Raw genomic sequence first — 13975 nt, 5'->3', positions numbered from 1 at the left:
TCGTACGGAAATCAGGTGAAGTTCTATCTGTGTACAAAATTTGGTGACTCGAGATGTTCTTTCTATGACTGAATTTAATGGCAGACAAACACACACGCTCTTTCATATATTAGCATACGTAGTGCAGATTGAGAACAGTTCAGCATACAAATGAAAGTTTGAGGGCAAAAAGAATAATAGCCAAGGAATTCATTGATACAAGCGACAAATCTATAATTATAGTAATAAGATAGAAATAACATAGATAATATAAACATGACTACCATATGTGCTGCCATAAGAGAGTGAGAGATGATGGTAATGCCCATGCGGAAGTGATGGACAGAAGAGGACCTACAAACCAACGATCAACAGTGCGCTACGCAATGTGACCACATCATGTGATAACATATATCTTGTCCGCATCCACTTGACCTCGTGTACAACAACGCTGACAATGTAAGTGTGACCCTGGACCATGATAATAGATGTGGACTTATTTATGGATGCGTAGCGAACAAGAACGCGAGAACAAGATTCGATGGCATCCGCTGAAGACAGGACTAGTGGTATATGACTTTACATGACTTTACATCGACTTACATTGCTCAGAACCACAAACGTATCACGATTTAATGGGTGCTGAACGCCTTTGCTACTGTGATGGGCGGCAAACTTTCGTGTTTCTGGACGAATGTCCCTTTAACTTTTCGTACAGTAATGGTCGTATATGTGTTAGATGTTATCATAGTGAACACAATCTGCCAGTGTGTACTGTGAACGTCAGGTGAAATAGTGTTGGGAGCATTTAGATATAACGCGCGATCTTCCTCCCTACGTAGCGAAGATAACCTCTTTAGTAATCACTACATTAAGTCACCTCTAAAGGCAGAGGTCATACCAGGCCAAGAGGACTCAGGACGCCATACTTCAGCAGTACAATGACCGGCTACATTTATACAAGAATTACATGCCTCGTTCGCTGAATGTCCGGTATCACTGCTTCCCTAACCTGCATGGTCACTTATCGAATCACCCATCACAATTGTGTTGGATGGCTAGTCGGCACCTTGCTCGTCATAGCCTTTAACAGACAATATCAATATTTTGTGAATTTGCGTACAAGTAGCGCAGCAACCGATTCGTTAGGAACATACCCAGAAACTAGTTTCTGTGTTTGATTCGATGTCTCGACGTATAGAGACTGATTGTAGTATGTAGAGGCTTGAAGGGATACTGATTTATCAAAGTTAGATGCGTTGTACAGCTCTAAAATTGTATTGATTTCTGTACAGTTATGTATCAAATCTGTTGTACAAACTTCATTCCACTTAAACGTGTATTTCTTTATGTTTCAATCTTCAAGAACATAGCTAGGAAATCCCATTTCCTTGTCTAACGCCTCTTCCTATGTTCGATACCTTTCGTTTGCTTGGTTTTTGTGTAGTTCGTATATAATTCTTTTGTCTCTGTTATCGACTTGTCAGACTCGTGTGTATTATCTTTCTGTATATTGACTCTCTTTCAATACCTATAAAAGCTATTAATATCATCATTAATGTAAATTTCATAAAGCATTGGTAGACCCAGAATTGCCTCTCGTGTTCGTCTCATTCTGAATTCAGTTGAATTCTCCAACAGACCTTGTTTATTTTTCCTTCTATTCCTTTATAACCAATATGTCTACGATTTTGTTAACGCATATAATACTAAGCATAACACTTTTTGAGAGTCCTATCTTTGGATTTGATATGTTCTTAAAAATATGTTGGCACTTTTTCTGTCACGTAAAGTTTAGTAATGTACACAGTTCTATCGTACTTGTTTCTAATCCTTTTGATAGTTCAACTGGTATAGTATCTATTGTTTCAGCTTCTCTTTGGTTCATCCTTTGTAATGTTTTACAGTGTAATTCACACTGTGAAATTTAGCAACTGGTATTGTATCTATTGTTTCAGCTTCTCTTTGGTTCATCCTTTGTAATGTTTTACAGTGTAATTCACACTGTAAAATTTAGAACTTCTCATTCCGTAACCGTATCCGCAAAATTTGCTGATCACAATGCAACGCAAAAAACAATTATAATTGCTATTATTATCACAACCTAAAATAAAAATTTACCGTTGTGTTGACCTTGTAAATCATTATGGAATGAGCACCTTAGTACCATTGTATTGACCTTGTAAATCATTATGGGATGAGCACCTTAGTCTATCTTAGATCGACGCAAGTAAGTTTGTTTGCTCTGTAAAATAACTGTACACCTTCTTGGGTAATTTTCTCTCATTCACAAGTACTTTGCATTTATGTGTCTCAATAATGTCAATCTTCTGCCATTAAAATAAATACATATACAAAAAGTTCGTTGTCTTTCTAATTCTATTGCTGGGGTAATTGCCTTTCTCGTTGCAGTATTTCTGAATAGCATACGAGGTTCAATGCTGCAGGGAGTCTTATGTAAGATAACTAATGTCCAGGTTCAAGTAGATCTGTCAGATTAATTCAAATGATTAACAATTGAAATGAGATATCAATATGAATGACGGAAATGCAAGTCTCAACAATAACGAGGTTGTTTACCAAATAATAACGGAAGATTTTTTAAAAATGGAAGCTGTTGGCACGTTTCTTAACTTATTCTTTAACGGAAAAGCAGAAACTGGAAAGAGTACACCATTGTAGAGAACAATTTTTTTCAAGACGATCTGGAAACAAAGTCGCAAAATGCTCAGTAAAAGATTCCTGATACCCCAATGAACATTTCCCCTAAAAGATCACAATAAAAAAATTAAGACAAACCTGATGACAACAAAATAATCTGGAATCTGTTGGGTGACAATGCTCCAGCATACAACACAGCAATTGTTCGTGAGCTTTTGTGTCAAGAAGTAATCGCGTGTTATCACATCCCCCATGCGCGCCAGGTCTATCTCCATGTGATGACTTTTTCAATAATTAAATAAAAGGAAGCGATAATAAAGATTGTTTTTTGACGATGTTTCTACCACCCAGAAAGCAGTCACGATGAGTTTGGACACCATTACAGTCCAGGGTTTCCGGAAGCAATTCCACGACTTAATGAATCCTACAAAGCTACGTGTAGACAATGGAGGTTCTATTTTGATTACACCGAGGTAATTTGATTTCACTTGTTATTCATGTTTTACTGATCAGGCCCGTTTTCTAACTGCAGTACTGATTTATTTCTGGACGTTGAAAACAGTTATTCCTTTTCACAATATTTTCAACTCTACAGAATTCGTCTTTCGTATTCCTCCTACTTAGTTCTAAATGAAAGTAGTTGTCTTGATTTCTTTTACCGAGGAGGGGCCGCGGTGGTTCAGTCGTAGAGCGCTCACCTCTGGTTTATGGGGTCATTGGTTCGATCCCAATTCGCACCAGTGGCAGACAAACACCATGTGCGTAGGTTTTCTCGGGGTTCTCCCGTTTCCTCCCACTTTCTTCATTTCACCATTTCCTTTTTTTGTCATCATCACCGTCTCCTTTAGCCCAGCCGACATAATCGTGGGATGTAAAACTTAAAGATTTTATTTCATTTCATAACTTTCACTCATGACTTCATTCCGTTTTCCCTGATCCTTTTCAGGTACCTTAAATCAAAATTTCTGATCGCCAGGTCGCCATTGGCATTATTTTAGTCTGGCGATAGTCTTTACTTCCAGTAGTTACTTATTTTTGCTTGTTTTCTTTTAATGTATTACCTTAATTGGCTATTTGACAACTAAGCTTTTGGTATATATTTTTTTCCCTCGTAAATTAGATCTGTGAAAAAAAAAAATGCAACCAAACTCCCTGACCTGGCTATTGGACTCGATGAAATTTCGTGCCCTGCTTTAAATTATCCTTCCCTTGTTCGTACACTTCTTCTATCTTTTCAACTTTGTAGAATGAAGCTGATATCCATAATTAAAACATATTTTATTTCTTCGTTCTGCCTTTACTATCACTCAATTGTTTTACTTTCAAGCTCCTGATTGTTCTCCTCATTTTTCTATTAAGAACGATAGTTATTTTGATTGCTCCATTTGTTGATTGATCAGTATTTACGTCCTTTGTGAGCAACGATTCTATATAGAAGAAAAACAGTTTCAAATGAAATATGAATCATTGTAGTGCGTTCGGTGCTCCCGCATTGGAAATCGAATGCAATATCTCAGTACCAAAGACACTAAGCGAGGTGAGATTATGAAAATGTCACTCTCCACTCTAAGATTCCTTTCCATTTCCACGAAGTGTCATTATAAATTATTATATCAATTGCTGATCCAAAATTACAAGCCCTAATACGGGAAGGATTCACTAGGCTATGAATATAGCTCTATTGCAACAGAACAGGATACTGTTTTAATCTCGTGATTCTGAATGAGACAGTTTAAAATGGATCTGTTCAGAAATAAATATCCTGAATGTTATCGTTTAATGTATTTCGAATAAGAATATATCATCAATAAATTGTTCTTGTTCTAATATAATAGTTTGAAATTTTTAAAGTTTCAATAATTGGCAAGCTAAGTTATATTTTAAGTAGTTCAGGAGACTATTTCTGGAAGTTTTCTTATGTATGTGTTCTTTTCGTTTCTTTTTTATTAATAGAATCATCTCTGACCTCCTAGAAAAAACTACTTACTTACCGTGTTTTTTTTCTGGAACTTGAGTTCATTTTAATTTAAATTATAAATACAATACCAAGCAGTAATACGGTCTTTCCTTTACATTACTGTTTCAAACAATGTCCACCTAAGTTTAACATGGTAAAAAAGTGCGACAGGACAATTCACCGTGAATGGGAAGGAAATTTCTTGCTGTTTTGATCTATTAGCCTAAAATGCCATTCCTAAAATCGTATGTTATTGTCACTGCGAGCAGATTTCTACTAGTATCTTTCTAGCGGTCAGGGAACAGCAATAGACAAGTAATGAATGAATAACGTTTGACTTGAAAATAGCTAAACCTTGAACTGAGCATAAATTTGAGCGTGGTTTTGCGCCAAAATTCACGTATATATCGAGCTAAACTCAATTCATGCTCAGGTTTTTGAAAGTGAGCTACCTCATGATAAAACTCACGGCTGAAAACGTGTGCGCTCATTAACAACTTTAAAACTAAGGTACAAACAACCATATTGTTTGAAAGAATTAATATATTTAGACGTGGTATAAATGTTTAAAGGCTATTGGTAGAATTATATTATTAGCAGCGGCAATACCTGAAGTATTACTTCATTTGATTAAGTTAGTAATACAAATTACGTATTTACTAAAGAATAACGCTTTGTTTTTATCCATCACAAATGCATACGGTATAAGAAATAACAGATGAAATGGATAGTAATAAGCACATAAAATAGTTTGAAGAACGACCAGGGTTTATTTCATTACTAGCAAATGTTCCTACGTATGGGCAATATTTTGCGTTCTTCCTTCTGCATTTTTCATATAGAATTCGACTGAACTTGAAATCCCGCACGAAATTCGAAAACTTCGTATGGCACCTTAATAAACCACCCTCACCCTTTTTGTTTTCCATTCTACATCAAACATAAAGAAAACAATGAAACACGTTTTTGTTTATTTCAAATGAAAATTCTAAATACCAAATTTCGTATCTCTAATCCTAAGAGATTCAGAAGTATGGACACCTTATTATAACCCACTTCACATCGATTTCCAAAAATCCTGCTTTAGTGGTACCCTACGTCATAGATCATGGCATTTCATGGTTATTTTGCTCAAACAGTTTGTATATTCACAGATAACGAATAAAACAGTGGAAATATCTGGCAAAATTAAATAATATTTTTAATGTGCTCAGCTTCTATCACTGAAACAATGCACCATTCAATTTTCTTTTGTCTGTTGCAGTTAATGGAACTATGGACTATTTGTAGCAAGGGGCAGTATGATCATGGACATTTAACTGAAGTGATGAGTGAACAGAATGCCAGGTCTTACTGAGTTTCAAACAGATCTAATTGTTGGTGCTGGTCAGCTGGGTTCACAACAGCGATATAATCGGTGTAACTTGAGGCACGGTATCGAAAATCAGAACAACATATGCAGTGAGTACTCGGTAGAACAGACTCTGTAAAATACAATAATGGTATATATAACTACGCTGCAGAATAGGAACTGCCGGATACTGAAGCAGATAATGATGTCGCAGAAGTACAAAAAAAGAAGCCAGCACAGTGACTGAAGAAGTCAACGAGCACGTAAACACCCCTAATGTTACAAAACTGTGAAGCGGAAACTTCGTAAAATGAACATTTATTGCCGAGTTTCTACAAAAAGCTAAAGGGCAACGTACGTTGTGCAATGACCATAAAACTTGAAACTAGGGGACTGGAAACGTGTCACTTGGTCGAAGGAGTCAACCTCTATCCTTTCTTTCACTGTTTGACGCATATTGGCAAACTTTGCGTCAAGCATACGATTAGATTGTCTCCACTCGACTGTCTATTATGCTCTATTATGCTCTGGGGCGGCATATCATGATATTCCGCATACCCTCTTGTCGCATTGCACGGTCGAACAACAGCACAAATGTATCAAGCGATCTTGCGTAACCATGTTCATCGTCCAATGACACAAACTTTTTTTCAGAACGCGATCCCATATTCCACAGTCATAATGTTCACATCCATTCAACTGACTTGTTCAAGTGCTGTTTGCAGAAAATGCCTATGAGCTGCAGCACTTCCCTTGGCCCGTTCAGTTCCTACACCTCAACATCGTTGAATAGCTGTAGGCCTTTATGAGAAAGCGGAGTCGATATTGATTTTCACTGCCATTGTCTTTACCTGAACTGGAGGAATGCTGCTTAAAGAATTGCTTCAAATTCTATTAGTCACAATTCAGAACTTGTATAAGTCTACTCCTACCAGAATTCAAACTGTACTGGATGTTATAGGTGGCCTAACAAAGTATTAGAACATTTCCAGAAGTGTTTCCGTTGCTTCGTGCACTATCTCTAGTTCCATTATTTTTACACTTTTAAAAGAAAAATTACGCTTAAAAAAAAAATATTGAATTGAAGTAATAGCTCTGTTACAGATGAAAATAAATAAATAAATATTCCCCGAACCTTGAAATAAATTGGTGCTAGATCTCCTGTCTCCTTTGGCATGGGAACACATTCAAGAACCATATGCGGAAACCTCTTCAAATGCATTGCTGTTTCAAAATACACCACATCTTGATCCATATCACTGAACATTTTTGTGAGTGTCTTCCTGAAAAGCTGGAAATATTTATTAGGTAAATTCAGTAATACTAATTAGAAACTTGTAGCTGACAAACAAGTTTTAAATGTAATAATCAACACCAATCAAAACATTTGTATACAAGTTATACAACTAATTCTGAGGATTTTTTTTATCTTCCTTATTATTTTCGTTTTATTATACTAATAACGAAAGTTCAGTTCTTACATGACTGAAAAATTTGTACCGAGATGTTTACCAGTTCATAAGAGAAAAATTTAGATGATTTAAGTAATCTCCTAAAACAATAAGAAAGGAATTAGAATACTTCCGAAGATAGAAATTCAGTACTAAAATTTCAACTTTGAATAACTAATCAAACTGGATGAAGTGCGTAATTTCTTACGATAACTACCATTAACATTGAAGTTTCTAACACTTTCCTTTTACCACATTTAATCCGTCACAATTCTTAAATTTATATGTTCCAACACATTTCAGTTAGCTTAATATGTTCTTTCTAAATTCTCTACATGAAATAGGTATTGACGTCTTTTTTTTTTTTTTTTAATTTTTTTAAACAAATCTATGAAATGCCCTAAAATACACAATTTCCATTTTTTCCCAGAATAAATCACTATTTCAAAACGTAGAATTCGCAGATCTAATTGATTAACTACACAGTGCAATATTAGAGGGGGAAAAATAAAAAAGGGAAAAGAACGAAAGCAAAAGACATGCATTCAAACTCGTATCACATTCAATATTAATACTTTGTGTGTGTGTGTGTGTTTGGCCTTCCATATTTCCTTTAGCAGCCAAGCCTTGTCTCACTCTGTTCCTTCTATAACAATTCTTGGCTTATAAAATGCAAAGTTCTAAAACAAGGGAGACGAGATGACAATAATAATACATAATATTGAAGAAAATAAGAATCACAAGTTAACATGTGAGAACTATCTTACACAGATCTACGAAGGCAAGTCAATCACTTCTATGGTAATGCTGCAGCATTTGCTTCAGTCTTCTAACCTCATTGGTAAGATAGAACATGGCCAGCGCTCCACTAGCAGAATGCACCAAGGAAGTACAGACGACAATGATCATACAATAATACTTTCTTTGAAAATTGAAAATTGAACTGCTGGAAAGATTCTTCAGATTGATGGCAAGCAAATCACTCACTGTATGTTGCAGTGATAACTTTATGCCTTTTTTTCAGATAGTTTTCAAATGTAGGCTTTTTTTTTCTTTCTTTTTCAACACGGTTAACAACAGCTTTGTAATCCTTGGTGATCCACTCCTTACTTTGTCTTTTGCATTTTCCCTCATAATGACGGTCCATGTTTCATCTCCTGTGACTATTGTGTTAAAAACTTCATCGCCTTGATTGATGTAGCGATAGAGTAAGTGGTAGAATTTGACGAACATTCAGTTCCTTCTTCGCGCCTCACGCTAGATCGGCCACTTAGAAACTTCTTTATTCACTTGTACCTATTTCTAGCGGTAGTGCACTATCTCGTATTGTGTTGAAACTCTCCAATAAACTTCAACCTCTGACACACCTTCAGACAATAGGAATTGGATTACTGTCGTCTACTCTTCACTGGTAGTAGAGTGGCCATACTCTTTCTGCAATAGAAGAAACTGGAAAAATTAAGATCAAATTCTCACTCCGTTACCACAATAGTATAGTGTTTCGACATCCGAGAGCAGAAGGAAGTATGCACGATATAAAAGGAATCATGGGGATAGTGCAGATATTTTTTTTATTTTATTTTTTTTAAGTTTCTTTCATAATACTACTGTCACCGTCTGATACCACCTTCAAGTGCTTTCATTCTCTTGGAAAGCAGCGTCCGTTCTTCTCCAACCCTACCTTGCTTTTTTTTTTTTTTTTTTTTAACTTATCGAAGTAATTTCTATCCTTTCCTATACCGTTTAACATTTATTAGAATTCTTCCTCTCTTTTAATTTCCTGATTCACAGTTTTGTTACTTTCTTTAACTTGGTCCATTCTGTTTGCAATTAAACTATATCTTGTACCTGTTTGAGAAAACAATGGTCTCTTATTTCCGGCTCTCAATCAGTAACTAACTTCTGGTTTCAGGAAGGAAAGAAATATCTTTCAACCTATGTGTCTCTTCAAATAAACACACTGCAGTGTAAGGCAATGCTCTTTGAGTATGCTATTATACATCAACTAGACGTCATCAGTTATTAGCTGATCATTCTTTTATCGTACTGTCTAAGTTCTTTGTATTAACTGATATTATCACCTGCATTTTTTTTTTTTTTTTTTTTTAAATTCTCGCAACTGTAAGTTGTGGCTCTAGGGAAGATGAAGACTTAATGAGGTTTTAATGCAGAAGAAACTGCAATTAATTTTTCTATCATGACCTGCAAGAATTCTTTGCAGCTGTTTAAAAGTAAAGCTTCTTTATTGTATTCTTTCAATGCTTTGTTCCTACTTTAATTTCTATTTTGGATATATTATATATATATATATATATATAGAGAGAGAGAGAGAGAGAGAGAGAGAGAGATGTAGATATATGTTGGGCAATCAATCAAGTCCAATCTTGACTTGAAGTACTGCATTTGTTGTTGAAAGAATCTTTCAATAAAATTTCCAATTTTTTCTACTTTTTTCTGAAGGAATAGAAACACAAGTTTGAAGTATACAATATTGTTAAATGTTATATAAAATGGAGCCCAAATCTTAAAAGCAAATAAATGCATTCACTTCGACGTAGGCTTTTTTAAAAATTTTTCCAGGTTTATGAGGTTAATGGAATTACTGCACGATACTTCTGTATTACGGAATGACTACATGTCAACACCAGTCATTTCCAAGTGGATGTCTTGTAAAGTCACAAATTGTTGCTCCTATTCTCGGTCAACTACACGACGAGAACAAGTAGCAGAGAGAAAACCTGGCGTTGATAAAGTGGCAGTTGACAGTTACCAAGTTATTGTGACAAGCAAACAACATTGATAGTTTTACATATACAATACTTGTGGATCCATAACTACTCATACACTGCCAATACGTGTTCATTCCACTCCCTTACTTTCGTCCTCACTGTTCCTTTGCTCTACTTGTTACCTTTGTCGATTCTTTAATCAAAAAGTGTATGAACTACTCATACACCAGAGAACTGGAAATGACTGGTATGCAAAATATACACTATATAGCAGCATTCTGTAGCTTTCTTTATTCCGAAAATTACGAGGGTATTTCAAAATCCTACCGACTTGACACTGAAATACCGCGTCACTGCTAATAAGCCGTTCATGGCATATAGTGCCATCTATGGAAGAAATAACATATTAATTTCAACTATCTAGCTGCGTCAGTTCGTTGAGGTAGTCATTCAGATCAGTTGCTGTGCGTTAAGCTCGCTTACTGCATGACAATACTCCAGTTCACACGGCTGCTGTTACCAAGATTGCAGTGAAAGACTGTGGCTTTGAGAAGATTCAGTACTCGCCCTACAGCCCAGATCTGGCACTGCACCCGTGTCAACAACAGAGTATTATTATGCAGTGTGCGAACTCAACGCTAAGCAGTTGATTCATACCACTGCCTCTAAAGAATTGACGCAGTTAGATAGTTGAAACTGATATATTATTTCTTCCATGAACGGCTAATACTAGTGGAGCGTTATTTCAGTATCCGGTCACACCGAAAAAGTTTGGAAATATCCTCGTACATAATAGTCATAATTGCCAACATCACAAAAAATCAAGGGAGAAAAAGATTTAATTACCTGAATTTCGTTCCAAACATCTTCATCCAACTGTGTGCCACATGGAACATGATACATGGGAATAATAAGGCAATGACCATCTGTCAACGATTTATGAGGTGGAAGGCAAAGGTAACTCTATAATAAACAATAAAAGTAAGTCCTTGTACATTATAATACATTTCAGTTTACTGCGTATTGGCATACTGAGTCTTTAAGATCCATGAAATATATTGCAAAACAATATTCCTACCTTATATCCTGATTTATTCATGACTAATTTCAGATAGGAAATACACCTGAAATTAATGTTTATAACCATTCCCATCTCACTTTCTCTGGAATAAAAAATATATATGACGAAGAAATTTAAACTGTAGATAGAAAATGGGCTCACAAATTAGCACAACTCGGCATAACTGAGGAGTGAAATTTGATCTAGCTTTCATATCAGTTCTAAATGGCTCAGCAAAGTCTTTTCAAACATTAAAATATCCTTACCTTGGAAACAATTTGCTTTACTAGTTTATTTCAATCCACGATACCTTCATAGTGATGACGGACTAAAATATGTTTAATATATATATATATACATATATATACATATATATATATATATAAGGCTGTAGCAGGTACTTGAGAACACATATTATTATAAGTAACATAGGTCATAGTCACACATTCCGTATGTCATAGTTACATATTTCTGCTTTTGATTTCTAGCCTCCTCAGGAAATGAAACGGCATGTTGTCATCATCATCTTGGGACCACACCGATTCAGAGATGCATTCCTAAATTTCCCCGGTCATTCGGGGCTGTCTGGGCTGATCTGGCTACTGTTTCCCACATGAAATGACATTGTCGGCGCTCGGGTATTATCAGGAATTCATCCGTTTTGTCCAGGCTGCCATCAATGAAGATCCTGGGAAGTCTATGAGGGCACACGTCAGAGGGCTTCAGGTTGACGAGGCACTATCCAACGCATCGTTCATGAGAACCTTCGTTACAAGTCCTACGTGATGCCCGGAAGATAGTTCTTGTTCGAGAGAACCAGAACCAGGGTGAACTGATTGACCAGAGCAAGCGCCTCCTGAACAAGTTAAAACATCCGGAGGAGTCCGGAATACTCTGATTTTTCTCCGATGAGAAAAACTTTGTCTAGGATCAGAGAATAAACAGCAAAAATGGTCACTTGCTGTGTAAAAGCCATGAGGAGGTCGAGACCGCCTTGTACACGAAATTTCCAGCTTCACTGATGGTTCTGGAGATCGTAAGCGGTGAAGGCAACGTGATCCCACCAAATTTCTTTCGTCAAGGTGCAGGAGTCAAAGCCGTTGCTAGCACTGAGGTGTTGAACGAGTTCTGAAGCCCTGGGACACTGCTGTGTTGCGTGAAAAACTGTATACCTTTCAGCTGGATTTCGCACCATCCCATACATACAATCCATACCACTTAAGAAAGGCTGGTCGACATTTTCATGGCTATGTCACTCTCAACATGTGGCCCCAGCAATCCCGATGTTAACCGAATGAACGTATGAGATGTGGTTGAGAGGGACTCGAGTTTATTTATTTATTTATTTTTGCTTTTTATTTTAATGCACGCAGAAACCAGCACTCAATGCGGAACTATATGTTTAACAACTGCTCCGACTCAACGAAACAATTCAGCACAAAAGACCAAATAGAAAAAATGATGTTCTTCTGCAACACGACAACGGCCATTATCACATTGCCAATATGACCAAAGCCTGATTCAAGAACTCATATGGGAAGTCTACCTCATCCTCCATATTCTCCAGGCTTGGTGCCGTCAGATTTTCATCTTTTGCGAACGTTTTGCGCTGTGTATTGTTCAATAATGACGTGGAACTGAGAACTTAGTTGGACGAATTGTTTGAGTCAAGACCGGGAGATGTGAGCATCAAAAAACTTATTAAACGATGGAGGAAGCCGTAAACAACATCGGAGAGTAATTATTGATTAATTTGTTGTAGTTTGCTTATTTCAACTAAATTTGAAAAGAAGAAAAACAACGCTCATGAATTATTCCTTAACCCAGTAGCTGAAAATTATGTAAATAAACATGTCTTTTCATAAAAATCAATCTTATATATTCTGTGTTTCTAGAAATTATGATTATTTCAGTATTATGACTTAATTCGACTTATTTATAAAGTATAAATGAGGTTATATAGTGTGTCAGAAGTGAGGTGAAAAAGAGAGCTACTGTTCATGATCTAGATCAGATAAATAGTGTATATAAAACTCCACGATAAACGAATATGACTGGTAGACATTTCATGTTAACCAACAATTGCGTTTACTTTTGTATAAATCGTCGATAGCAAAGAATAATTTAGGAAGTCAACTAAATGAGGATTGATACATTGGAACATTTAAGCTTCATATAATTTGAGTAGGACTTTTGAACGAAAGGGGAAAAGATATAATTTGTGAAGTGGTATTGACAATGAGAGCTATACCGTAAGGATGGAGAAAAAAGAAGACTCACATATTTGTAATCTGGCTTTTTAACGTTCCATGGTTATGCCCTTTATACTACCAAAGATTAATGGAAGTGGATGACTGTGGAAGGATTGGAATGTAAGTATCGGAAGAAACGAGCGAACCCTCAGAAAACACACACACGAGGTTGTTCACTACAATTCACATACATGGCGTGAGATTGATTCAGGGACATGTCGCACCAGAGATGACCTGTCTACCAGTCACACCATGTCATTTTCTCTTTCAAAGTTGGCATTATTTATATACAAATTGATTTGAACACTGTCCTTTAGTATTATTTTCTTTAACGTATTAAACACTGACTGGTGCAAGGTTATGGTTTATTGTCCTCAAAAATAAAGACTTTTTTCCCCACTTTTCTGACAGTTTCGTCTATAGAATATTTTAAATTAGTGGGCTATGTATCCTATTGTCAATATATGTTTTGATCAATATTTTAACTTTAACTTTCCTATCAATATTTTGTTCATCTGATGATACAGCCCAATTG

General features: G+C 36.0%; 1 protein-coding gene across 6 annotated transcripts in view; it reads right to left on the bottom strand.

Annotated features, from left to right (window-relative positions):
- Positions 1–13975, bottom strand: part of LOC145695137 (CWF19-like protein 2) — a 90471-nt gene that overhangs the window by 21771 nt on the left and 54725 nt on the right. For all 6 annotated transcript variants that reach the window (XM_081772065.1, XM_081772066.1, XM_081772069.1 and 3 more), the window contains exons 10-11: positions 10975–11091; positions 7084–7239 (exon numbers count right to left, since the gene is read on the bottom strand). In XM_081772065.1, coding sequence (XP_081628191.1) covers positions 7084–7239; positions 10975–11091 — 273 coding nt within the window. The remainder of the gene's footprint in view (positions 1–7083; positions 7240–10974; positions 11092–13975) is intronic.

This window comes from Thermobia domestica, chromosome 9 (assembly GCF_964235325.1).
Source record: "Thermobia domestica chromosome 9, izTheDome1.hap1.1, whole genome shotgun sequence".
NCBI classification, from domain to species: domain Eukaryota; kingdom Metazoa; phylum Arthropoda; class Insecta; order Zygentoma; family Lepismatidae; genus Thermobia; species Thermobia domestica.
The sequence above is the reverse complement of the archived record's forward strand: the minus strand, read 5'-3'. Positions and strand labels throughout refer to the sequence as shown.